General features: G+C 41.7%; 1 protein-coding gene across 1 annotated transcript in view; it reads right to left on the reverse strand.

Moving 5' to 3' along the window:
• Positions 1-1,345: 1,345 nt before the first annotated feature.
• The window catches only part of LOC134346134 (chymotrypsin-like elastase family member 2A), a 62,175-nt gene continuing 39,126 nt past the window's right edge, over positions 1,346-24,394 (reverse strand). The window contains exons 6-10 of the mRNA XM_063047472.1: positions 24,127-24,252; positions 18,687-18,823; positions 10,458-10,603; positions 6,093-6,242; positions 1,346-1,467 (exon numbers count right to left, since the gene is read on the reverse strand). Coding sequence (XP_062903542.1) covers positions 1,441-1,467; positions 6,093-6,242; positions 10,458-10,603; positions 18,687-18,823; positions 24,127-24,252 — 586 coding nt within the window. The 3' untranslated portion in view covers positions 1,346-1,440. The remainder of the gene's footprint in view (positions 1,468-6,092; positions 6,243-10,457; positions 10,604-18,686; positions 18,824-24,126; positions 24,253-24,394) is intronic.

A 24,394-nucleotide genomic window follows, 5' to 3' on the forward strand; every position in this document is an offset into this window, starting at 1 on the left:
TCCATGAAGAAGAGGAGGGTCGAAGACGGGAGAAGGGGTCATCTGTGGGGGTGGAAGAGTCCTTGCCGAAGATGTAGGCTCGGAGACGGAGACGGCGGAAGAAAAGTTCCGCATCATGGCGAACATAACGATAATGATGAGTTTTCAGTCAGTGGAGTAAGATGAACCCAAAGATTGTGCTGAAGACTCTATGAGTGTTGGCGCTTGGCCAAATGGTTAAGGCGTCAGTCTAGTGAACTGAAGGTTGCTAGTCCGAGCCTCAGCTGAGGCAGCATGTTGTGTCCTTGTGTACTTAACCACACATTGCTCTGCGACGACACCGGTGCCAAGCTGTATCGGCCCTAGTGGCCTTCCCTTGGACAACATCAGTTGCGTGGAGAGGGAAGACTTGCAGTATGGGCAACTGCTGGTCTTCCTTACAACCTTGCCCAGGCCTGCACCCTGGAAACCTTCCAAGGCTCAAATCCATGGTCTCACGAGTCTAACGGATGCCTAAAAAAATGATTCTATGAGTGCATAGAGGTAGACTGTCGAAGCAATCTGTGAAACAGTTCTCTCCATTTAAATGTTGGCCTCTTGATGTTTATTTTGTGAGATTGGTGGCTTTGGGTGCAACAATGTCAGATGCGGATCTGGTACCCAGCTCATTACTTTGTTTTTTTCTTATTGTTTTTCATCTTGGCTGTATTAGCAGAACTGAATGGCTCACTAGACTATTTCACAGAGCATATAAGGTCATCTAAATTTTACAACCATTAGTGGTTTGAGGAAAAGGCCCAGGGCAAATAATAATGTGTCATAAATGTCAGTCTGTGACACCCACATACCAGGAATAAGTAAAAGGAAAATAATCAAAGCTGGGCATTTAGAGCAATAATGATTATTATTTCTCTTTTGAGGAATCCTTAATTGGGAGCATAGGCATTGCACAAGTTTCTCTCAGGATCAGATTTACCATTTTTTTGGTGACCTAAGCTACTAAAGGACAGTGGAGACCTAGACCGTCAAATGTGGAATTGAAGGTGTTGATAGCAGCCAATAGCAAGAACCTCTGTTTAATGGATATATTACTGTGCAGTGTGACAGATCCTTACAAAAGTCCTTTTGCTCGAAGTACACTCTGTACTGCATCAGCTTAATGCAGCTGGTGTCAGTAGGCAATGTCATAATTGAATGAATGACCCTTGCTTGTAATTTAACCCTGAACTGAGTCATATGGAAGGCAGTTTCTTAAGACAGCGTTGCCACATAGTTATAACAGAATTCACATGAGCTGTTTTTTTCAGCCAATTGATATCGCAAAAGCAAAGCATTAACAGAGAAACTAAAATCAGAGTGAATCTGCTAATACCACTTTATTGACAGGTTCAGATTAAAATATACAAGTGTATATTTCACATTTCTGCTTGACGTCACAGTTAATAGCATGTAGGAATTGTCTTAACGGCCACCATATTGTTGCACAATCTGAAAGGAAAGAAAAAATATATTAGAATTTGATGTCAGGTTTGCAGTTGAGTGCTAAAAATGGCAAAAGCTATAGTGAAAAATAAAACAAAATTGTAAAACAGTCCTTCTGTTTCACTGTTATCGAATTCTCGGGTGTGGAATCAGGATGAGCACCTTGAAGGTTCAGACTTTTTAAACAAAAACTTACCTTATTTTCACGTTGCACTTATAACACAGTCACATCAAGCCACATCAAAGTACAATCAGATAAAAAACATGTAACCTAGGTAAAGAAACTTTGGAGTGGGTGATCATAGCTGGCTGAAGGAGTTAAGTTTTCAAGAGTTTAGGAAGACATTAAGACGTAGTCATCCTGCAAGGTTCTTGTTGAAGCATACGAGATGACAAGTATCAATCTGGGATATTTTTGTTTGTGGGAGAGATTCCAATGAGAGGTCATAGATGGAAGATAAGGGAGAGATCATTTAAAGCTGATGTGAAGAGAAATTCCTATTCTAAGTGGTGAAGAATTTTTGGAATTGTATGTCCAGAGGAATGTAGAGGTTATATCACTGGAGGATTTTAAGAAGTAGGTACATTTTGGAAAGATCAGGGAATTGAAGGCTATTTGGTACAGAAGAGGAGGTGTGGCCTGAGGCAGATCAACCATAATACAAGGACACAACGAGAAAGCTTTAAGTGATATGGTCAATTATATGAGAAGGATAATATTGATGGGAAAAGGCTGTGATGCTTTTACATAATCCACAAGAGACACAATCTATTAGCTGCATGGTAATCCATTGTATTGCATTATTATCCGATGGGTCTGCAGAAGCTCTTGGCACAATATGAAAATCTTCTCTTCTACAGCACCAGTTGAGATGGGTGTGGCCTATTTAATGTCTGTCACAATTTATACCCTTAAATCATTGTTGAGGAAGGAGCTCTGGGATATGGAAAAAATAAGCCATTCACAATGGTACACCAAAGTATTTGGGCTACCCCATTAGTGCTGATTCTAAAGCAGACATAAATGTATGTTTATAAAGGAAGTCATACAGGTCAGCACTATTGAGGATGAGCAGTATCTGCCACCTACTTCATAAGATTTATTTGCAGAATTATCAGATTTTAGAGATTTTAACGAGAGACTTTTCTCTCATGCTGATGTACAACGTAATGTAGATTCAAGACATCGATCTACATGTCCATGAATGTGCACAAGGCAGGATGTAAACTTAGATCACTTTACCATACCAGATTAAGTCAGCCCCAAATTTCCTTCGATCTATAACGGACAAAGTATTGCAAAATGTTTATACAGCATAAGTATACCAAGATCTTTATGCCACCAGGATTCCATCCTCTCAGTCTGAACAAGGACCTTGAAGTTTCTGAGGAAAATACTTGGTAGGTTACTGAATTACCACCTCCATCTGAAATGCAACATCTGGGGATTTAAATGTCCAGAAATTGTCTATCTGAGCATCGACAAGAATAGTCAAAGACTTGTCCAAGAGAAGATAGAAAGCATGTTTGAATGCCAGAGAGCTGACAAATGTTTCTTCCTAGAAGTGCTCACATTACCTGGAATTTTTGCTGAATTGAAAAGTACATTTTGCCTCAATTCCGCAAGTTGTTAAAAACAATGAAGAGCAATAGCAGTGATGCAATGTGCAGTCCGTTACGGGAACCATCACTGTCTACAGCTACTGAGTGGCTGCCATGTTGAGGAATCAGGCCCTGACTGGCAATTGCCTTAGCAGAGACAAATTAGGCAAAACTGGAATACGGTCTGCTGCTTTAAATTGAATGTGCAAGTATGTAAGAAGCTGCAGAGGGCAGTGGACTGACTCAACTCAATACATCACAGGCACATCCTCCCCACCCTGTTAGTATACAGGAAACATTACCTCAAGAAGGCAACAACTATCATCAAAGATCCAAATCATACAACTTTCTGGCTGCTCCCATTGGGCAGAGGTACAGAAGAATGAAATCCCACGCCGCCAAGTTCAAGAACAGCTACCTGCCTTCAACCATTTGGTTCTTGAACAAACTGGTAAAACCTTAATCACTGCAGTTTAGTAACTCTGTGAATACTTTGACCTCTTTGCACTAACAATGGACTTTTTTCCTTTGATTGTGCTTTCTTGTAAAAAAAAACTGCGTATGATTTATGTTTCTTTTATTTAGAGATACAATATGGTAACAGATCCTTCCGGCCCAACAAGCATGCAAAATCCAATTACACCCATGTGACCAATTAGCCTACTAACCAGTACATCTTCGGAATGTGGGAGAAGACCAGAGTACCTGGAGGAAGTCCATGCGGTCACTTGGAGAACATACAAACTCCGACAGACAGCGGTGAAATTGAACCCAGGTCACTGGTACTGTAATAACCACAATGCTACTATGCCACCCCAATTTATGTTTAATGTACGCTTTATGCTGCTTGTATGACACTATGTGCCTGTGATGTTGCTGCTAGTAAGTTTTTCATTGCACATGTGCATGCATGTGCTAGTGTGCATAAAAATTAACTCAATATCATTGAAATATGTCACAGTCCCTTCATCACCTCTTTATGTAAGACCAGGAACCCCCTCCCAACAACGCTGTGGGAGAACCTTCATCACAGTAGTTTAAGAAGAAGAAGAGAAAAAAGATGAACTCTCAATCTCCCAATCTAAATTGCCACGCCCTTTGCACTTTGTTTGTCTACTGACATTGAATTTCCCCAGTAACTGCAACAATATATTCCGCAGTGTATTCTTTTTACTACCTTGATGTAATCATATATGACATGATCTACCCAGATAACATGCAAAACACAGCTTTTCACTGTATTGCCCTACATAAAAAACTAATTACCAATTGTCCAAAATGTATTTTTTGGGGAGGATTCAAGTTCAGAAGTACCTTGTTAGCAAGCATTTGCCCCTGGTCATGGACCATAAATAGCTGATGGCAATCTTTGGACCCAAGTTGTCTATTCTGATAATGGCTGCTGCATGAATGCAAACATGGCCTATCCTGTCATGACAACCAGAATGGTCCAAAAGGTCCCGCATCTTGAAGTAGCCCCTTACTGGTAATCTTTCACATTCTCCTCCCAGTGGTGCAGTCACATTCCTGAACACTTAATTCTACCTCTCCAATTATAACCACTTCGGTATTTCTTCTTGCGCTACATCCAGTTGCACAACTATATTTTTCACCATTCCATTGTTTAGCACGTGTTGCTCTATTTATGATTACCGCATATACTGTTTACTCCGCCAGCTTCACACAAGCAAGGAATTTCATTGCACCCTGGTGTATATAACAATAAGCTAAAATGAATCTGAATCTGAATTTCTCTAAGCATCAATTTTCATAGCAAGACCTAATTTGAGTAGGGAATTATTCAATTGCAAGTTCTTGACAATGATGCAGCTGGGAGCAGTAATTGTACTGGTATTCCTTAACGGCAAGTGTGTGAATTGGGATGAACTGGAGTAAAAACACCTATCAGAATGAGAAAGGGAAATAGAAGTCTGTGTTACTTGGAATATTTTCCAAGTCTGACCAGAATATTGTGTGCCCCTTTTCCACAAGTTGCTGTGCGAAACAGAGTTTTGATAGTGTGATGCCAGGGTTGCCCTGGTAATCACAGTGTTGATGGAGCCTTCTTGTTAATAAATTAATGAGGAGAATTTGAGGGAGAGTGAAAACAAATAACAGAGTTATTGCGGAATCTTAAAACTGAAAGGAGAATGTTGAGCAGATTAAGCAGTATCTGTGAGAGAGAAAAAATTAATTAGCATTACAGATGAAGTATGACTTGAGAGGAGAACTGATTAAAATAAGCTATCTGAAAATAATTGAATGCAAATTGAGTATCTATTCAATCTGCAAGGGTGACCCAGAGCTTTTATTTGCCTATCACTTTAATTTTAAAATGCATTCGCAGTCTGACCTCTGTCTTTGTACTCACACACTATTCTAGATAAGTTCAGAGTAAGCCCAAGAAATTGCACCTCTGCTTCTGTTCTGAGATGCTAGTTTTTTGAACTCAACACTGACTTTAACAATATCAAATGATCAACCATCCTAGTCTTCTTGCTAACAATTACAGCATTCAGTTCTTTGTTTTTATCTCTCTTCTTCTACATTGTCCAGACACACCATTGCTACGCTTTTAGCCAACATCACCACCATATGTGCAGTCTCCTGCCTTTCTGTTTCATTTCCAACTTAAGCAACACACACGAAATGCTGGAGGAAGTCAGTGAGTCAGGCAGCATCTGCAAAGGAATATAAACAGTCAACAGTTTTGGCCTGAGACCCCTCATTGACCCTTTCTTGAGACCTGATGAAAGGTCTTGGCCTGAAAGGTCAATAGTTTATTCCCCTCCATAGATGCTGCCGGACTTGCTGAGTTCTTCAAGATTTCTAGCATCTGCAAAATATTTTCTTTTTATTTTTAACTTCTCTTGATTCTAATTAAAGTGAAGTAATTGCTTTGAAACATTGATTCAGTCTTCCTGCAGATGCCACCTGACTTGCTGAGTATTTCCAGCAATTTTGTTTCTATTTCATATACCCAGCTTTATATTTTATATTGGATAAAGCTTTAGATCAAGAGGGCTTACCTTGAAAATCCATTCAGTAAAAGATGATACACGAGTGAAAACAGTCGGATACCTTTCTTCTATACAGGAAACTGGCCCAAAGCTTACAATACCCTGGACAACCCAGATTCCAGCTTCATTTGCACAATTCAAAGGGCCACCAGAATCTCCCTGTCAAACAAAGAGTAGACAATAATGTGAGAGAAATTTGTGTCTCAAATGCAATAAAAATATGGCAGATTATTCATCCATTTTAATATCACTAAAATTTAAGTGGCAGCAGTTCAGGATTTCTTGTGCCTGCAGAGCTGTGTTGATCCATCAGTGTACAGTTTTCTGCTTGAAATTCAGGAGCACCTAAAGCCCATTGCTGTCTACTAAATCTGACTTATGCACAGAAAGGACAGTTCTTTGCACATAACACTCATGCACAGTAAGCATTTCCTCCCCCCCCCCCCCACCCACATGTGCTGCTCAGCCCATCCGTTCTTCCAGCAGATCATTTGTTGCTGTTTGGTGGATGATTGGCTGGATGACGTGATCAATGGCTGAAGGAGATTCAGTCAAGTAACTGATGCTTCGCAGTGATTGGGTTACTTATCCCATGGAATGGAAGGATCTTGGGCTTGGACAGTATGGACCTTGGATAGTATGGAGTCAGTACTCTAGGGGCCAGGGAATTCCCTTTAAAGTACATTGCAAACAGCACACCCAGACCTAGTTGATTGTGAGAACTCAATGAAAGGTAATGCTTTTAACCATACAATCTAACTTCTCCTAGCAACACTTTACATGAATATTGCATCAGCAATTAAGTCTGTGACCAACATGGAAAATGACTCATCTGGGCTTGCATGATTTGCAGTGGGCTATAGCTGGTCAGATTTCTGAAGCAGTATGATTCAGCACTCTACTCTACAATATAACAATTTCTATTTCCATAATGTAATACAACCAAAGCTCCAGACAAGCATTCTCTTATCTTATGATTAATGCAGGTATGGACTTAATTTAGTATTTTTCCTGCACATATTCTGATTTTATTCTTAATCATATATTTTCAACTTCCTTTGTTAAACAATACCTCAATTCAGAAGTAAAAGTGACACATTTAATGAGGCATCTTGTTCAATATAAAAGAAAGCAATTGGTGCTGCCCAGCATATTTTTAACATTGTTTCTCCATAAAACGGGTAATATGGGCTCAGGAAGGACAAAATTTTTAATGATTATTGATTGTTGCAGGCTTGCCTCTTTGTCAAAAAAGTGTGGCACTAATTCCTACCATCGTGACTTGACATCTAAATTCATATGGTATAGATTGCAAATTGGACACTACACTGTGCTAGTGAACTAATTTAGATTTTGACGCTGCCAGAGGAGTCCTTTGGTACAGCTGGTAAAAACCAAACCTTGAAGATAGACTTAGGAAATCATCCGGCACTTTGCAACTAAAGGCGACGAAGTTATTTATGATATCATGGGCAATAGCTTTCTCCATGGTGAACCTCACTAACCTGATTACCTGGTCTTTGTTATAACACATATTGAAGCTTTCTGTGTACAGATCATTTAGGGCATTTCTAATATGATAAGTACTTCAGTGGTGGTTGTGTAAAGTATTGTTTGAATTCAAATTTTGTTTTTATTCTTCTAAACACAATGGAGAATTCATAATTGAATGAGTCGCTTGTTTTTGTTTACAGCTGATAGTTCATCTGATATTTTATATCTGACTTTAGCAAGGATTTTGCTGGTAGGTCTGAAAAAAGACCAAATTAAATCTTCAAGTTTAGATGGGAGGAAAATATGGCGGCGTGACACAGCACACGCGGCCGTACCGAATGATATCGTATGTGTTAACTAGGGGCTGTGCACAATCCTGATTTGATGGAGACAGCCGTGAGAAGCACGGAGGAACACCTGGAGAAACTTCTGAAATGCCCGCTTCGCTGCCGCTGCTACTGTGCGATCGAGAATCTCCGGAGACGAAGGCCCCAAATCCTCGACTTTGCCTATTGCCTGTTGCCGGGGCCGGGGTCGAAGCGCTCGGCAGAGATAGTGCTCGATGCTCGGTGTCAGAGGGCTGGTCGGAGGCTCAGAGTTTTCGGACGGACTCAAGAGTCGGCTGTGGTCGGGTGCTTCCAGGGTGCTGCATCGGCAAGTTTGCAGCGCTGGAAGCTCATGGCAGGAAGAGTTTTTTTTCTTCCTTCTACCGTCTGCGTGAGATGATGGGACTTTCGAGAGACTTTGAGACTTTTTACCATGCCCATGGTCTGTTCTTCATCAAATTACAGTATTGCTTTGCACTGTTGTAACTATATGTTATAATTATGTGGTTTTTGTCAGTTTTTCAGTCAGTTTGTCTTGTGTTTCTGTGATACCATTCTGGAGCAATGTATCATTTCTTAATGCATGCATTACTAAATGACAATAAAAGAGGACTGCGTGTCCTCATAACCTAATCTAAAAAAAATTGTTTGGACATAGGCTGTCAAAAACATTTAAAGTATCTTATATTAATTTATGTTCTGAATTTTTAATTAACCATAACCTTATAAGGAGCTGCTTTGTTATTATTCTCCTGTAATTTATCCTATCATCTGTGGGTTTAGTCTGGAGAGTGTGCCCCTCTGCAGTTATATATCCAGTCAGCTTTTACATTGGCTTTCAATAGGATGCTTTGGCTTTCTGTGGTGCTTGTGTAGATGGAAAAAAATGTTACAGTGCAGTACATCAAATCTTCATGGTCATTATACACCTTATATTTCACATTTGGCTTGAACTGCTTCTTGGTTTAGCAAATGCACAGTTTGCACAAGCAGTTCCTATTTTGTTTAAACTATGGAACAAGATAGGGAATTGATAAAGCAATTGAGTTTTTAGACAAGGATTCATGCTCAGGAGGGCTTTAGATTTGATTAGTTGCTTTTGTGATGCAGTTGCTGTTGTAGCAGTGAAAGTGCAGCAGCTAATCGGTTTACAGTAACTTCCACCTAATTGCAGTGAGATTTATAATCAGAGGTTGGATGAGGAATGTATATTGGAATCTGCAAGAATGATCGTGGCTTGAAGATCCACCAAGCGAGGATGAAGTGTTTGGTGGGAGCAGGAGCAGCACAACGCGCAGGTGTCTAACCTGGTGAGATGAAGGAGGGGCCAGGCCCGGAGTCACCCCATAGTGCCCAGAACCTCCAAGTGTTGCAAACTAATCCCTTGAACATGAAGTCTAACAGGAGGCGGATCAAATGGCCAGCAGCTAATATGACTTCACTCTGGAAGCAGTTTGATGAAGATGTTAACCAAATTCTGGAGGCAACGGCGAAGGGAGGGGTTGATAGGAAGTTGCAAACCATGACAACAGTTATTGTCAGTATCCCAGTGGAGGCTGGTTGTAGGGGATTCGTAGCCCGTTCTTTAGTTAGAGCCTTCAGCATTTTGGGCATCGAGGGAGAGAGGAAGAGGAGAGCCATCCGCAGTACCACTGATGCGGCAGAGAGGGCCTCAAGATGGCTGTGGCTCAAAAGAGGGGAGCCATGGAGTCATAAGTAGCTAGCCATCTGGACACAAACTGGGGTCTGATCAGCCCCGGCTGGGTCACCTGGAGGAGGTTGTATGATGTTGAAAGACCCGAAACACCCGATGATTCCAGGAACATCACTGAGGATGTGTCCGGAAGCATCAATAGATGTATGTACACAGTGACAGGACATAGGGGAACAAGTTGATCTATTATATTTCTTAGTATTCTGTGGATATGCAACCTGGATTATTCTCTATCTGCTACAACCTATATTATTTTTTACTCAGTCATCTTTGAAAACCCAATCCGTCAGTCTTCAATTAACATTTTCCTTTCTTTAGGATGTCGTTGGTAAGTCAAACAGTGAAAAAAAAATATTAGCACAGATCTACATCTTTTCATTTTGCAGTATATTTCCATCTAAGGATAAAAATTGAAAATACTAGAAATATTCAAGGATAGGCAGAGTCGGTCGAGACGTAAACAAAAGCTATTCTTTTAGGTTGACAATGTTTCATTGATAAAAGGTCTCTGACCTGAAATCTTAATTCTGATTCACTCTCCACAGATGCTGTCTGACTTGTTGAGCATTTCTAACATGTTTTGGTTTGTTTCAGATTTATAGCATCTGCTGCTTTGGTTTATCAATTGCCTTCCTAGGTTAACCTGCTGAGGTATTGGGCAATTCAATCCAAATCAAATTGATAACTAACTGAACAGATGTTTTGGCAAGTGAAACATGAGCTATCAATTTAAGGTATAAACCCATGCTGATCTTACCCCATGGGCCACTAGACTTCAGATATTCATGTGGAGTAGTTGCGAAGACTGCACTTTTGCATTATAAAACTGGAGTTCATTACCTGACAACCAGCTGTATAACCATCACCCCCTGCACAGATCATGTCTTTGGTGACCGCGGTTGACCACGAGTATGGTGATGAGCATTTATCATAGCTCACCACTGGGAGCAAGGCTTCTTGTAGTTTGGAAGAAATATCACCGTAAGCTGAAAGATTGAGAGAGCAAATAAGTGTAATTAAATTACTTTTTAATATATTTTAAATTGCAATGCTCTTGCCAGACTTTGTTTTGCAGCCTACTGGTGTATGATGGCATTAGTCACTTATGCCATTATTTCCTTTGTTTTGCACTATAACATGTGTGTGATTATGCTAAACTCCAGATAAATTCAGACAAACGCCTTAAGCAGTAAATCAGAGAAAAATACAACTCTATGCACTAGGAGACAATTCAATCTATTTTGGCTATGCAGGTTGTAAAATAGCTAACTAGTCTAATCCCTCCTACTAGCAGTAGGTTGAAGCTCTGCAAGTTACAGCTCTTTAAGAACATATTAACTACTTCTCAATTTGCTGAGGGGTTCTGTCTCTACTGCTCTTTAAAACGGCGATTTTTAAACTCTAGTAGCTGATGAGCTACATTGTCCCATGATTTGTAACCCCTCTGCTAATGGAAACAAGTCCTTCCTATTTAGTCTATCTAGCCTCTTCATAATTTAGTCTCAATTCAATTTCCCATCAGCCTTCCTTGTTCAAAAAAAAAATCCCCAGCTTCTCTGGTAGCTAAATCTTCCAGTCTTTGCAACATCCTTGTAAATCTCCTCTGAATCCTCTCCAGTGCAAACACGTAATTCCTAAGCTGAGACCTAGCTAGTATAATTCACAGTTCTGGCAAAACTGTCTGCTATTCTTGGCTAATACAAGAAAGTCGTCCTATGCCCTTTTAACTTCGTTATTGATGTGACTTGCCATCTCTAGGGATCTCCAAGATCTCTTCATAGAAACACAGAAACATAGAAAACCTACAGCACAACACAGGCTCTTCGGCCCACAAAGCTACGCCGAACCTGTCCTTACCTTAGAACTGCGTAGGCTTACACATAGGCCTCTTAAAAGACCCTGTCGTTTCCGCCTCCACCATTGCCGCCGGCAGCCCATTCCATGCACTCACCACTCTCTGCTTAAAAAACGTACCTTTGACATCTCCTCTGTACCTGCTTCCAAGCACCTTAAAACTATGCCCTCTTGTTCTAGCCGTTTCAGCCCTGGGAAAAAGCCTCTGACTATCCACACAATCAATGCCTCTCATTATCTTGTACATCTCTATCAGGTCACCTCTCATCCTCCATCGCTCCAAGGGGAAAAGGCCAAATTCACTCAAACTATACTCATAAGGCATGCTCCCCGATCCAGGCAACATCCTTGTAAATCTCTTCTGCACCCTTTCTCTGGTTTCCACATCCTTCCTGTAGTGAGGCAACCAGAATTGAGCACAGTACTCCAAGTGGGGTCTGACCAGAGTCCTATATAGCTGTAACATTACCTCTCGGCTCCTAAACTCAATCCCACGATTGATGAAGGCCAATGCACCATATGCCTTCTTAACCACAGAGTCAACCTGCACAGCAGATTTGTGTGTCCTATGGACTCGGACCCCAAGATCCCTCTGATCCCCCACACTGCCAAAAGTCTTACCATTAATGCTATATTCCACCATCGTATTTGACCTACTAAAATAAACCACCTCACACTTATCTGGATTGAACTCCATTTGCCACTTCTCAGCCCAGTTTTGCATCCTATCAATGTCCCGCTGTAACCTCTGACAGCCCTTCACACTGGCCGCAACACCCCAACCTTTGTGTCATTAGCAAATTTACTAACCCATCCCTCCACTTCCTCATTCAGGTCATTTATAAAAATCACGAAGAGTGAGGGTCCCAGAACAGATCCTTGAGGCTCACCACTGGTGACCGACCTCCATACATAATATGACTCGTCTACAACCACTCTTTGCTTTCTGTGGGCAAGCCAGTTCTGGATCCACAAAGCAATGTCCCCTTGGATCCCATGCCTCCTTACTTTCTCAATAAGCCCTGCAGGGGGTACCTTATCAAATGCCTTGCTAAAATCCATTTACTCTACATCTACGGCTCTACCTTCATCAATGTGTTTAGTCACATCCTCAAAAAATTCTATCAGCCTTGTAAGGCATGACCTGTCATGCTGACTATTCCTAATCATATTATGCTTCTCCAAATGTTCATAAATCCTGCCTGTCAGGATTTTCTCCATCAACTTGCTAAACACTGAAGTAAGGCTCACTGGTCTATAATTTCCTGGGCTATCCCCACTCCTTTTCTTGAATAAGGGAACAACATCAGCAACCCTCCAATCCTCTGGAACCTCTCCCGTCCCCATTGATGATGGAAAGATCATCGCAGGAGGCTCAGCAATCTCCTCCCTTCCTTCACACAGTAGCCTGAGGGACGTCCCGTCCAGTCCCAGTGACTTATCCAACTTGATGCTTTCCAAAAGCTCCAGCACATCCTCTTCCTTAATATCTACATCCTCAATCTTTTCAGTCCGCTGCAAGTCATCCCTACAATTGCCAAGACGCTTTTCCGTAGTGAATACTGAAGCAAAGTATTCATTAAGTATCTCTGCTATCTCCTCCAGTTCCATACACACTTTTCCACTGTCACATTTGATTGGTCCTATTCTCTCACATCTCTTGCTCTTCACTTACTTGTAGAATGCCTTGGGGTTTTCCTTAATCCTGTCTGCCAAGGCCTTCTCATGACCGCTTCTGGCTCTCCTAATTTCATTCTTAAGCTCCTTCCTGCTAGCCTTATAAACTTCTATATGTCTACCATTACCTAGTTTTTTGAACCTTTTGTAAGCTCTTCTTTTCTTCTTAACTAGATTTACATCAGCATTTGTACACCACGGTTCCTGTACCCTACCATCCTTTCCCCGTCCCATTGGAACGTACCTATACAGAATGCCACACAAATATCCCCTGAACATATGCCACATTTCTTCCGTACGCTTCCCTGAGAACATCTGTTTCCAATTTATGCTTCCTAGTTCCTGCCTGATAGCCTCATATTTCCCCTTACTCCAATTAAACGTTTCCGTAACCTGTCCGTTCCTTTCCCTCTCCAATGCTATGGTAAGGGAGATAGAGTTGTGATCACTATCCCCAAAATGCTCTCCCACTGAAAGATGTGACACCTGACCAGGTTCATTTGCCAATACCAGCCTCTCCTCTTGTAGGCTTATCTACATATTTTGTCAATAAACCTTCCTGAAGACACCTAACAAACTCTACCCCATCTAAACCCCTCAGTCTAGGGAGATGCCAATCAATATTTTGGAAATTAAAATCTCCCACCACAACAACGCTGTTATTATTATTCCTTTCCTGAATCTGTCTCCCTATCTGCTCCTCGATGTCCCTGTTACTATTGGGTGGTCTATAAAAAATACCCAGTAGAGTTATTGACCCCCTCCTATTCCTAACTTTCACCCACAGAGACTCCGTAGACAACCCCTCCATGACCTCTTCCTTTTCTGCAGCTGTGACACTATCTCTGATCAACAGTGCCATGCCCCCAGCTCTTTTGCCTCCCTCCCTGTCGTTTCTGAAACATCTAAAGCCTGGCACTCGAAGTAGCCATTCCTGCCCCTGCACTATTCAAGCCTCTGTAATGGCCACAACATCATAGCTCCAAGTGCTGATCCACGCTCTAAACTCATCCACTTTATTCATAATGCTCCTTGCATTAAAATAGACACATCTCAAATCATCGGTCTGAGTGCGTCCCTTCTCTATCATCTGTCTATCCTCCCTCACACACTGTCGCCAAGCTGTCACTATTTGTGAACCAACCTCCCTTTCCTCCGTCACTTCAGTTCAGTTCCGACCCCAGCAATCCTGGTTTAAACTCTCCTCAATAGCTTTTGTAAACCTCCCCACCAGGATATTGGTCCCCTTGGGATTCAAGTGCAACCCATCCTTTTTGTACAGGTCACACCTGCCCCAGAAGAGGTCCCAATGATCCAGAAATCTGAATCCCTGCCCCCTGTTCCAATCCCTCAGACACGCATCTATCCTCCACCTCATTCTATTCCTATACTCACTGTCATGTGGCACAGGCGGTAATCCCAAGATTACTATCTTTGAGGTCCTGCTTCTCAACTTCCTTCCTAACTCCCTGTAGTCTGTTTTCAAGACCTCCTCCTTTTTCCTACCTATGTCGTTGGTACCAATATGTACCACGACCTCTGGCTATTCTCCTTCCCACTTCAAGATATCGTAGATGCGATCATAAACATCCCGGACTCTGGCACCTGGGAGGCAAACTACCATCTTCATTTCTTTCCTGTGTCCACAGAATTGCCTGTCTGACCCCCTAACTATAGAGTACCCTATTACTGCTGCCATCCTCTTCATTTCCCTACCCTTCTGAGCCACAGCGCCAAGCTCTGTGCCGGAGGCACGACCACTGTTGTTTCCCCCAGGTAGGCCGTCTCCCCCAAGGGTACTCAAACAGGAGTACTTCCTTCCCTCTCCTGACTTATCTGTCTCCCGAGACCCTGGAGTAACTACCTGCCTATAGCTCTTCTCTATGACCTCCTCACTCTCCCTGACCAGACAAAGGTCATTGAGCTGCAGCTTTGGTTCCCTAACACGGTCTCTGAGGAGCTGCAGCTTGATGCACCAAGTGCAGATATGGCCATCTGGGAGGCTGGAAATCTCCAGGACTTCGCACATCTGACACTGAGCACAGAAAGCTGGCCTCACACACATATTTTCTGTCTGTATTCTAAACTGATAACCTACCTCGCCTCGATCCCTCATCACTGAAGCCGCATTGAGCCAAAGCCTTCCTGCTCTGTCTCCCTCTACTCTGACACCCACTGTATAAAGCTGTCCTCTTTTTAAACTCTTCTCGCTGTTCTCACTGGCCGACCTACACACGCTTGCACAGTCGTGCCCTGTTCAAACCGCTGAAGAAATAACCGTCACCTTTTAAGCTCTGCTTGTTTTTAAACTCTTCCCGTTGTTCTCACTGGCCAACCTGCACGCGCTTGCTCAGTTGTGCCCCGTTCAAATTGCTGAAGAAATAACTTAGTTCATCTACATCACTCAATATCCTCCCATTTACTATGCACTTCTTTACTTTGTTGTACTTCACTAAATTTATTCCCTTATACTTTACTGCAGTAAATTCAATGTGCCAGCTTTCTGCCCAATTGGCCAAACCATATATGTCTTTACTACCATCCCCTCAAAACTAATCAATAAGCTACAACAGCTTGGCCTCAATACCTCCTTATACAACTGGATTCTCAATTTCCTCACTTGCAGATCCCAGTTAGTTCAGATTGGCAACAACAGCTCTTCCACAATCGGCACAGGTAAACCACAATCCGCACAAGGATATATACTTAGCTCCCTGCTCTACTCCCTTCATACTTACGACTGTGAGGCTAAGCACAGCTCCAATGCCATATTTAAGTTTGCTGATGTAACCATCGATGTTGACCAAATCAAAGGTGGTGCTGTATCAGTATGCAGGAGGGAAATTGAAAATCTGGCTGAGTGGTGCCATAACAACAACCTCACACTTAATGTCAGCAAAACCAAAGAGCTGATTATTAACTTGAGGAGGGAAGAAAACAAAGGTCTTGAGTCTGTAGTCATCAGGGGATCAGGGGTGGAGAGGGTCAGCAACTTTAACTTCCTCAGTGTTGTCATTTCAGAGGATTTGTCCTGGGTTCAGCATGGAAGTACCATTATGAGAAAAGCACAGCAGCACCTCTACTGTCTTAGAATTTTTGAACATGTGGCATGTCATCTAAAAATTTGTCAGACTTCTATAGATGTATGGTGGAGAGTTTATTGGCTGGTTGCATCATGGCCTGGTATGGAAACGCTAATGCCCTTGAAAAGAAAGCCTATGAAAAGTAATGGATAGGGCCCGGTCCATCACGGAGAAAGCCCTCACTACCATTGTGAAAACTTACATGGAGCACTGTTGCAGGAATGCAGCATCCATCATCAAAGACCCTCTGCCCCACCATTCAGTCCCTGCTCTCTTCTCACAGCTGCCATCACGCTCTTTTCTTTTCCCCTAACCAACAAATCCCCTGTATCTCCAGCTCGACCCTTCTCCCCATTTCCCTCCTGAGCCAGAGCCAGAGACCTGATCAAGGTGGCTTTCTTCTGCAAGATCATTTCCCCAACAGTATCCAAAGTGGTATACTTGTTAGGGTAGATGGCCACAGGGGTACCCTGCACAGGCTGCCTATCCCTTTCCCCCTCCTGTCATTCACCCAGGCTCTTAACCCGTGAGGGTAACTTCACTCAACTTCACTCACCCCAGCACTGAACTGTTCCCATACCTATGGACTCACTTTCAAGGACTCTTCATTTCATGTTCTCAATATATATTGCTTATTTATTATTATTATTATTATTATTTCTATTTGTTATTTTTGTATTTGCAATGTTGATGTCTTTTGCACATTGGTTATGTGTCCACCCTGTTGGTTGTAGTCTTTCACTGATTCTGTTGTTTTTTGTTTGTACTGTGAATGCCAGCAAGAAAACTCAGGATTGTATATGGTGACCATTATGTACTTCGATAATAAATTTACTTTGAACTTTGAACTTTGAGAGCTTTTCTTTTCTTTGTCAACAATGTGACCAGTTTTTGGATCGTCTAACTTTTTGACATGGTTGTTTAAATTAATTATTAACAGCAGCAAGGGAATCTTTTCAAGAAGTAAAATAGGATATAGTGACACCTATTGGCAAAATGTCCATGCTGCAATTTTCTTTCAGCTTTACCATTGATAAAGGGTGCAATTTTCCCAGATACTTTAGGCAGTAAATGACCTCATCATTTCACCAAAAAAAGTTTAAACTGAAATGCAGTTTACCTTGCATGTCACAAAACAATCCACCTTACTGTAGGATTGGAGTCTGGGCTGGGAATGCCTTCCTTTGAGAAAGGTTTGATGAAAATTAATGAACATTTGGGAAGTTGTAGACCATTTTCTTCTACCAACAGGAAGTTGATGGTGTGTAAATATGTCCTTGCAGAGGATTTGGGGAAACCTCTGTCACATTTCACTATTCACTTGCATCTGGAAGTCCTTTTGAAAGAAAGGAATAGGAGGTCAAGAGGCCAGCAATGATATGCCAACTGCTGATTCAGGAATGGGCAGTAGGGTAAGACTTCACTTCACCTGTAGCACTTTATGGACAGAGAACCTGTTTTACTCTGGAGCTCCTTTACCTGGATCTCCAGGATGATTTCAGAAAATGTGTTACCCTCACTCTGTCAATGAATTGTCTATTGGTTTGCAATATGAGAAGCGATGAGGCAGACTGTGCTATATACTCTGAGTTTAGGAGGTGATCTCATTGAAGCATTCAAATTCCTTACGGAACTTGACAACTGAGGTCAGACCCTGTCTTTTCCACCAGCAGCAGGGGTCACTGTTCACACAAAGCAGTTAACAATCCAGGACAGAGAAAAGAATTTGCTTTCACACATGAGGTAGTAAATTCTCTGAATTCCCAACCCAGGAGGGCTGTGGAGGCTCAATCACTAAATATATTCAAGATGGAGTCTAGAGATTTTTGTTATTAAGGGAATGAATGAAAATGGGGGTAATGTTGGGAGTAGAACTGAAGAAAAAGATGAGGAATGATTTTACTGAATGACAGAGCAAGCAGGAGACCTTACTCCTGGTCCTGAATTTTATGTTCTTAAACCTGCTACTTTATTCCATCTAGCACATTTCTCTCCCTTAGTAACAATAGGTGGGTAAAACACCTACGAGTGCTACACTATCAAGACTATTAGACAGTTATATCTGCTTGAGCACTTCCTGTCATGTTCAAGTTATGGCAATCGCCATCAAGAAGAAAACTGTGTTCACACATTATCAGTTAAGCATGGCAATTAGCAAATATATCATTTGTTCATTAAAACAAATCTCAAGCCATCCACCCTGAATAACATGAACATCTTTAGTGTGATTACTTGGACTGGAAATGATACCCTGTATACTTAGACATCTTGGATAAAGCTGTAATAAATTCACTTCACTTCACTTACCTTACTGATTCCCATCCTGTCTTTGATGTTGATCTAGTTTCCTTTCTTTAGACATCTGTGGCAGTAATCTCCACTTTCTCATCATTACTTGTATAAATTATTTATTTGATTTGTTTTGTGGTAGCCTTGTACATTGTTTTGTACTTACGTCTGGTTAATCCCCATCCTGTGATGTAACAGGGATACCCATCAGGAACGATATCTCCAGCAGCTGGTAAGTGAGCTATTTCTACATCAGGAGTTGAATACGCAGGCTGCTCCAGATGGAGTAGGGCAATGTCATATCTAAAAGTCAGAGGATTGAGGTAAAAAGCAATTCCTATATGCCTTACATTGATAAACAATTCCCATTTGCCCCTGAATTAACATATCACCAAATCAGTACTACAATGTTGCCAAGACCTGAGAGCTCGAGTTATAGGGAAAGGTTGGGCAGGCGAGCACTTTATTCCTTAGCATGTAGGAGATGAAAAGGAGAACTTAGAAAAGTATATGCAATCATGTGGAGCATGAATAGGATGAATGCATGGAATCTTTTTCCTGGGAAAGGGAGTCAAAAAATAGAGGGCATAGGTTTAAGGTGGAAAGATTTAAGCAGGACCTGAGTAGCAATTTCTTCATGCAGAGAAGAAATATTGAATGAGTTGCCAGAGAAGTAGTCGATACAACAACAACATTTAAAAGGCACTTGGACAGGTTCATGGAACGGAAATGTATGGAGGTACTGTATATGCACCAAATGAAGGCAAATGGAACTAGCTTAGATAGGTGTGATGGTTGGCATGGATGAGTTGGGCCAGAGGTTCTGGTTCCGTGTTGTATTTCACCCTAAAGCTGTGGCCTCTGCTATTTGACACATCCACTCTTGTAACAAGACTCTGACTACCTACCCTATCATAATTTGGCATGTTTCTATATGTTCATAGTCATAGCCATACTTTATTGATCCCGGGAGGGAAATTAGCTTCTGCAGCTCCAGAGAAAACAATACAAATCTGCCCAATCTCTCCTTATAGCTTGTAAGGCAACCTTGTGTGCTGGCTCCATGGCACCGAATTAGCCTCCTTTCTTTAACCTCCATGAGGTAAGGGAGGAGAAATAAAATCAGCCATCATTCTCATGGCTGAGCATTACTTGGTTGCTTTCTACAGAAAATTTACAGTGGATAAATATTTACTGAAACCAGTATAACTTTTATTTACATTATGCCTTTTCTGATATTAAACTATCCCAAAGTACTTAACAGACAATGAAGTACTTTGAAAGTACAATAATTATTGTTTTCACAAAATCACTGAATGGTTACAGCGAAGAAGGAAGCCAATCTGTCTGCGTGGCCACACTGGTTCTACTAACAGCAGTTCAGCCTTTTCCTATAGCCCTAGAGACTCTTTCTTCTCAGGTACTATCCACTCCCTTTTAAGTGCTACAATTGAATCTGTCTCCACACTACTCTTGACTATGGACTCCAAGTAACAAACCTTTATCTGAGGAAAATAAAAACACTTAGTCATGTTCTTAGTCCTTCCCCCTATAAATTGCTTGGGTCCAAGTACCATAACCCCATTCTGAAATCTCGGTCATCAAGCCGTGGAAAATGATTGGTCTTTAGTATCATTAACTTCTCTTGGCACTTAGCCCCATGGTAGGTATCTACCTAATCTATGCCTTTCCTTATATTAAATACTGCCATCCGAGGTTCCAGCATCTCTTCTCTATTCACAAACTGCAACTCCCTCATCCTTGCAGTCATTTTGGTCAGTCTTTCCTGGATCATCTCTAAATAAGTACCAGAAATATGAAAGAACCAAGGGCCTATTGAGAGCAAAGAATCAAAGATAGAAGAATGGAGTTGGTGCTGCCCCACACCTGTGTTCACTTAGCAAGACAAAGGACTCAGGGTCTGGACTATATACATATATATTTTGCGTGATTTCATTTTACTGATATCCTACAGAGGATTGGGAAGTTTTTAAAAGCTTACAAAAGGAAACTAAGAAGGTCATTAAGAAGGAAAAGATTAACTATGAAAGGAAGCTAGCAAATAATATCAAAGAGGAAACTAAAAGCTTATTCATGTATATAAAGAGTAAAAGACAGGTGCGAGTAGATATAGGACCGATAGAAAATGGTACTGGAGAAATTGTAATGGGAGATAAGGAGATGGCAGAGGAACTGAACGAGTATTTTGCATCAGTTTTCACTGAGGAAGACATCAGCAGTATACCGGACACTCAAGGGTGGCAGGGAACAGGAGTGTGTGCAGTCACAATTAAGACAGAGAAAGTACTCAGGAAGCTGAATAGTCTAAAGGTCGATAAACCTCCCGGACCAGATGGAATGCACCCTTGTGTTCTGAAGGAAGCAGCTTTGGAGATTGCGGAGGCATTAGCGATGATCTTTCAAAAGTCGATAGATTCTAGCAGGGTTCCGGAGGACTGAACGATTGCCAATGTCACTCCGCTATTTAAGAAGGGGGCAAGGAAGCAAAAGAAAATTATAGACCTGTTAGCTTGACGTCAGTGGTTGGGAAGTTGTTGGAATCGATTGTCAAGGATGAGGTTACAGAGTACCTGGAGGCATATGACAAGATAGGCAGAACTCAGCATGGTTTCCTTAAAGGAAAATCCTGCCTGACAAACGTATTACAATTTTTTGAGGAAATTACCAGTAGGCTAGACAAGGGAGATGCAGTGGATGTTGTATATTTGGATTTTCAGAAGGCCTTTGACAAGGTGCCACACATGAGGCTACTTAACAAGATAAGAGCCCATGGAATTATGGGAAAGTTACATACGTGGATAGAGCGTTGGCTGTTTGGCAGGAAACAGAGAGTGGGAATAAAGGGATCCTATTCTGGTTGGCTGCCGGTTACCAGTGGTGTTCCACAGGGGTCCGTGTTGGGGCCACTTCTTTATACATTGTACTTCAACAATTTGGATTATGGAATAGATGGCTTTGTGGCTAAGTTTGCTGATGATACAAAGATTAGTGGAGGGGCTGGTAGTGCTGAGGAAACAGAGAGTCTGCAGAGAGACTTGGATAGATTGGAAGAATGGGCAAAGAAGTGGCAAATGAAGTACAATGTTGATAAGTGTATGGTTATGCTCTTTGGCAGAAGAAATAGATGGGCAGACCATTATTTAAATGGGGAGAGAATTCGAAGTTCTGAGATGCAACGGGACTTGGGAGTCCTCGGGCAGGATACCCTTAAGGTTAACCTCCAAGTTGAGTCGGTGGTGAAGAAGGCGAATGCAATGTTGGCATTCATTTCTAGAGGAATAGAGTATAGGAGCAGGGATGTGATGTTGAGGCTCTATAAGGCGCTGGTAAGACCTCACTTGGAGTACTGTGGGCAGTTTTGGTCTCCTTATTTAAGAAAGGATGTGCTGACGTTGGAGAGGGTACAGAGAAGATTCACTAGAATAATTCCAGGAATGAGAGGGTTAACATATGAGGAACGTTTGTCCACTCTTGGATTGTATTCCTTGGAGTTTAGAAGAATGAGGGGGGACCTCATAGAAACATTTCAAATGTTGAAAGGCATGGACAGAGTGGATGTGGCAAAGTTGTTTCCCATGATGAGGGAGTCCAGTACGAGAGGGCATGACTTAAGGATTGAAGGGTGCCCATTCAGAACAGAAATGCGAAGAAATTTTTTTAGCCAGAAGGTGGTGAATCTATGGAATTTGTTGCCACTGGCAGCAGTGGAGGCCAAGTCATTGAGTGTATTTAAGGCAGAGATTGATAGGTATCTGAGTAGCCAGGGCATCAAAGGTTATGGTGAGAAGGCAGGGGAGTGGGACTAAATGGGAGAGTGGATCAGCTCATGATAAAATGGCGGAGCAGACTCTATGGGCCGAATGGCCGACTTCTGCTCCTTTGTCTTATGGTCTTATGGGCTTATATGTGTTTGCTATCTTGTATGTATGAGGACTAGGTCTCGAGCTGTGGTGTTGTCTGTTTACTGCTGCTGGGGGAGGCGTTGGGGACAGTGTGGCATGGCATCCAGGCTGGAGTTGGCGTTGCCCACCACCCCCCCCTCCCCACAACCAGTATTCACTTGGCAATAGACAAGCTCTATTGTGGTCGACTGCAGGTTTTGGCGGCACTGGATGTCTTGAGTTTGATCTCTTCTATTGAGTGGCTGTATTCCTGTTTTATACGTGCTATATGTGCTTTGTGCTGTGCGTGACTGTTGGTACTGTGTTTTACACCTTGATCCTGGAGTAATGCTGCCTCTTTTGACTGTATTCAGCAGTATGCGTGTATGGTTAAATAACGATTAAACTTGAATTGAATTGAAAAGTCGATAATATAAAAACCAATCACAGAAGGAGCTATGCTGGTTCTCTGTTATTTATGATATATGTCAATGACATGAATGAAAATGTAGATGGGTGGATTAGAAAGTTTGTGGATGTCATTGTGATTGGGGGAAATGTGGACAGTGTAAAGGATTATCGAAGGAGATAATAGGATATAGATCAGTTGCATACATGGGCCAAGAAGTAGGAGATGGAATTGAATCCAAGCAAGTGATAGGTGCTGCACTTTGGGAGGTCAAATGAAAGAGAAAATATAAAATTAATAATGGATTGGCTAATAGCATAGAGGTAGAGAGTGATCTTGTGGGTCCAGGTCCATAGTTCACTGAAAGAAGCTACGCAAGTGGATAAGGTAGTAAAGAATGTGTGGCATGCTTGCCTTCACTGGCGGGTAGCTGAGAATAAGAGTAAGTAAATCATACTGCAGCTCTGTAAAACTTTAGTCAGACTGCACTTGAATTATACATGCAGTTCTTGTCAGCTGATTATAAGAAGGATGTGGTGAGAGCACAGAAGAGGTTTACCAGAATGCTGTCTGGATTAGTGCTATGAACAATAAGGAAAGTTTGGATAAACTCAGGCTGTTCTCCTTAGAGCATCAGGGGCTAAGAAGTTATTTAAAATTACAAGAGCTATAGATAGGGTGGATAGTCAGAATTCTTCCCCAGGGTAGAAATGTTAAACATCAGATGACATGTTTTTAAGGTTAGAAGAGGAAAGTTTAAAGGTGATTTGAGGGGCAGGTTTTTATGCAAAGTGATAGGTCCTTGGAATAGGTTACTAGGGTTAGTAGTAGAAGCAGGCAGTTTGGTGGAGTTCAGGAGAGATACATGAATATAAAAGGAATCAAGGGATATGGATAATATCCATAACGAGGACACTTAGTATAGATGGGCATCAAGATCAGCAAAACATCATGAGCTAAATGGCTTAGCCAGCGTTCAAAGTTCTTGTGAAATTAATTCTGCTAAATTATTTCAGAATGTCTTGAATAATGTAACACTGGACACTCTAGGGTGGTGTACAGTGGATTTTCTTCCCAAGGGTAAAGCAATGTGACACCTTTATCCCTAAGACATGTAAACAAATTTTAAGAGTTTCTTGTATAATTGCTACAGCTTGTATCTTCCAGAAACTTCGTGCATAATTGGTTATTCTTGAAGTGAGCTGATAGATATTAAGCAGGCAAAGATACCAACTGTACAGCTATGGAAGAGATCTCAATAGTTGAAAGTTCTAGGTCTTAAAATTCTCAATTACCCATTTGTGAGCGACATTGGGTTCCATCTCTCATGACGGATGATTAAATCAACATGTCTCAAATATTCATTGCCTTTTTGTTGCAGATCATGCTCTCCGAGGACAACAGCATATCTTCCTGGGTAGCTGAAGGGAAAGCAGGAAAGATTTCCTTCAATATAACACCTTTCACAATCACAGGAAACCTTAAAGCATCTTACCAGTTAATTAAGGAGTTCTGCAATGCTGTATTTTTTCTGCAATGCTGCTTTTAATTGTGGATTGTTAC

This window comes from Mobula hypostoma, chromosome 1 (genome assembly GCF_963921235.1).
Source record: "Mobula hypostoma chromosome 1, sMobHyp1.1, whole genome shotgun sequence".
NCBI lineage: Eukaryota > Metazoa > Chordata > Chondrichthyes > Myliobatiformes > Myliobatidae > Mobula > Mobula hypostoma.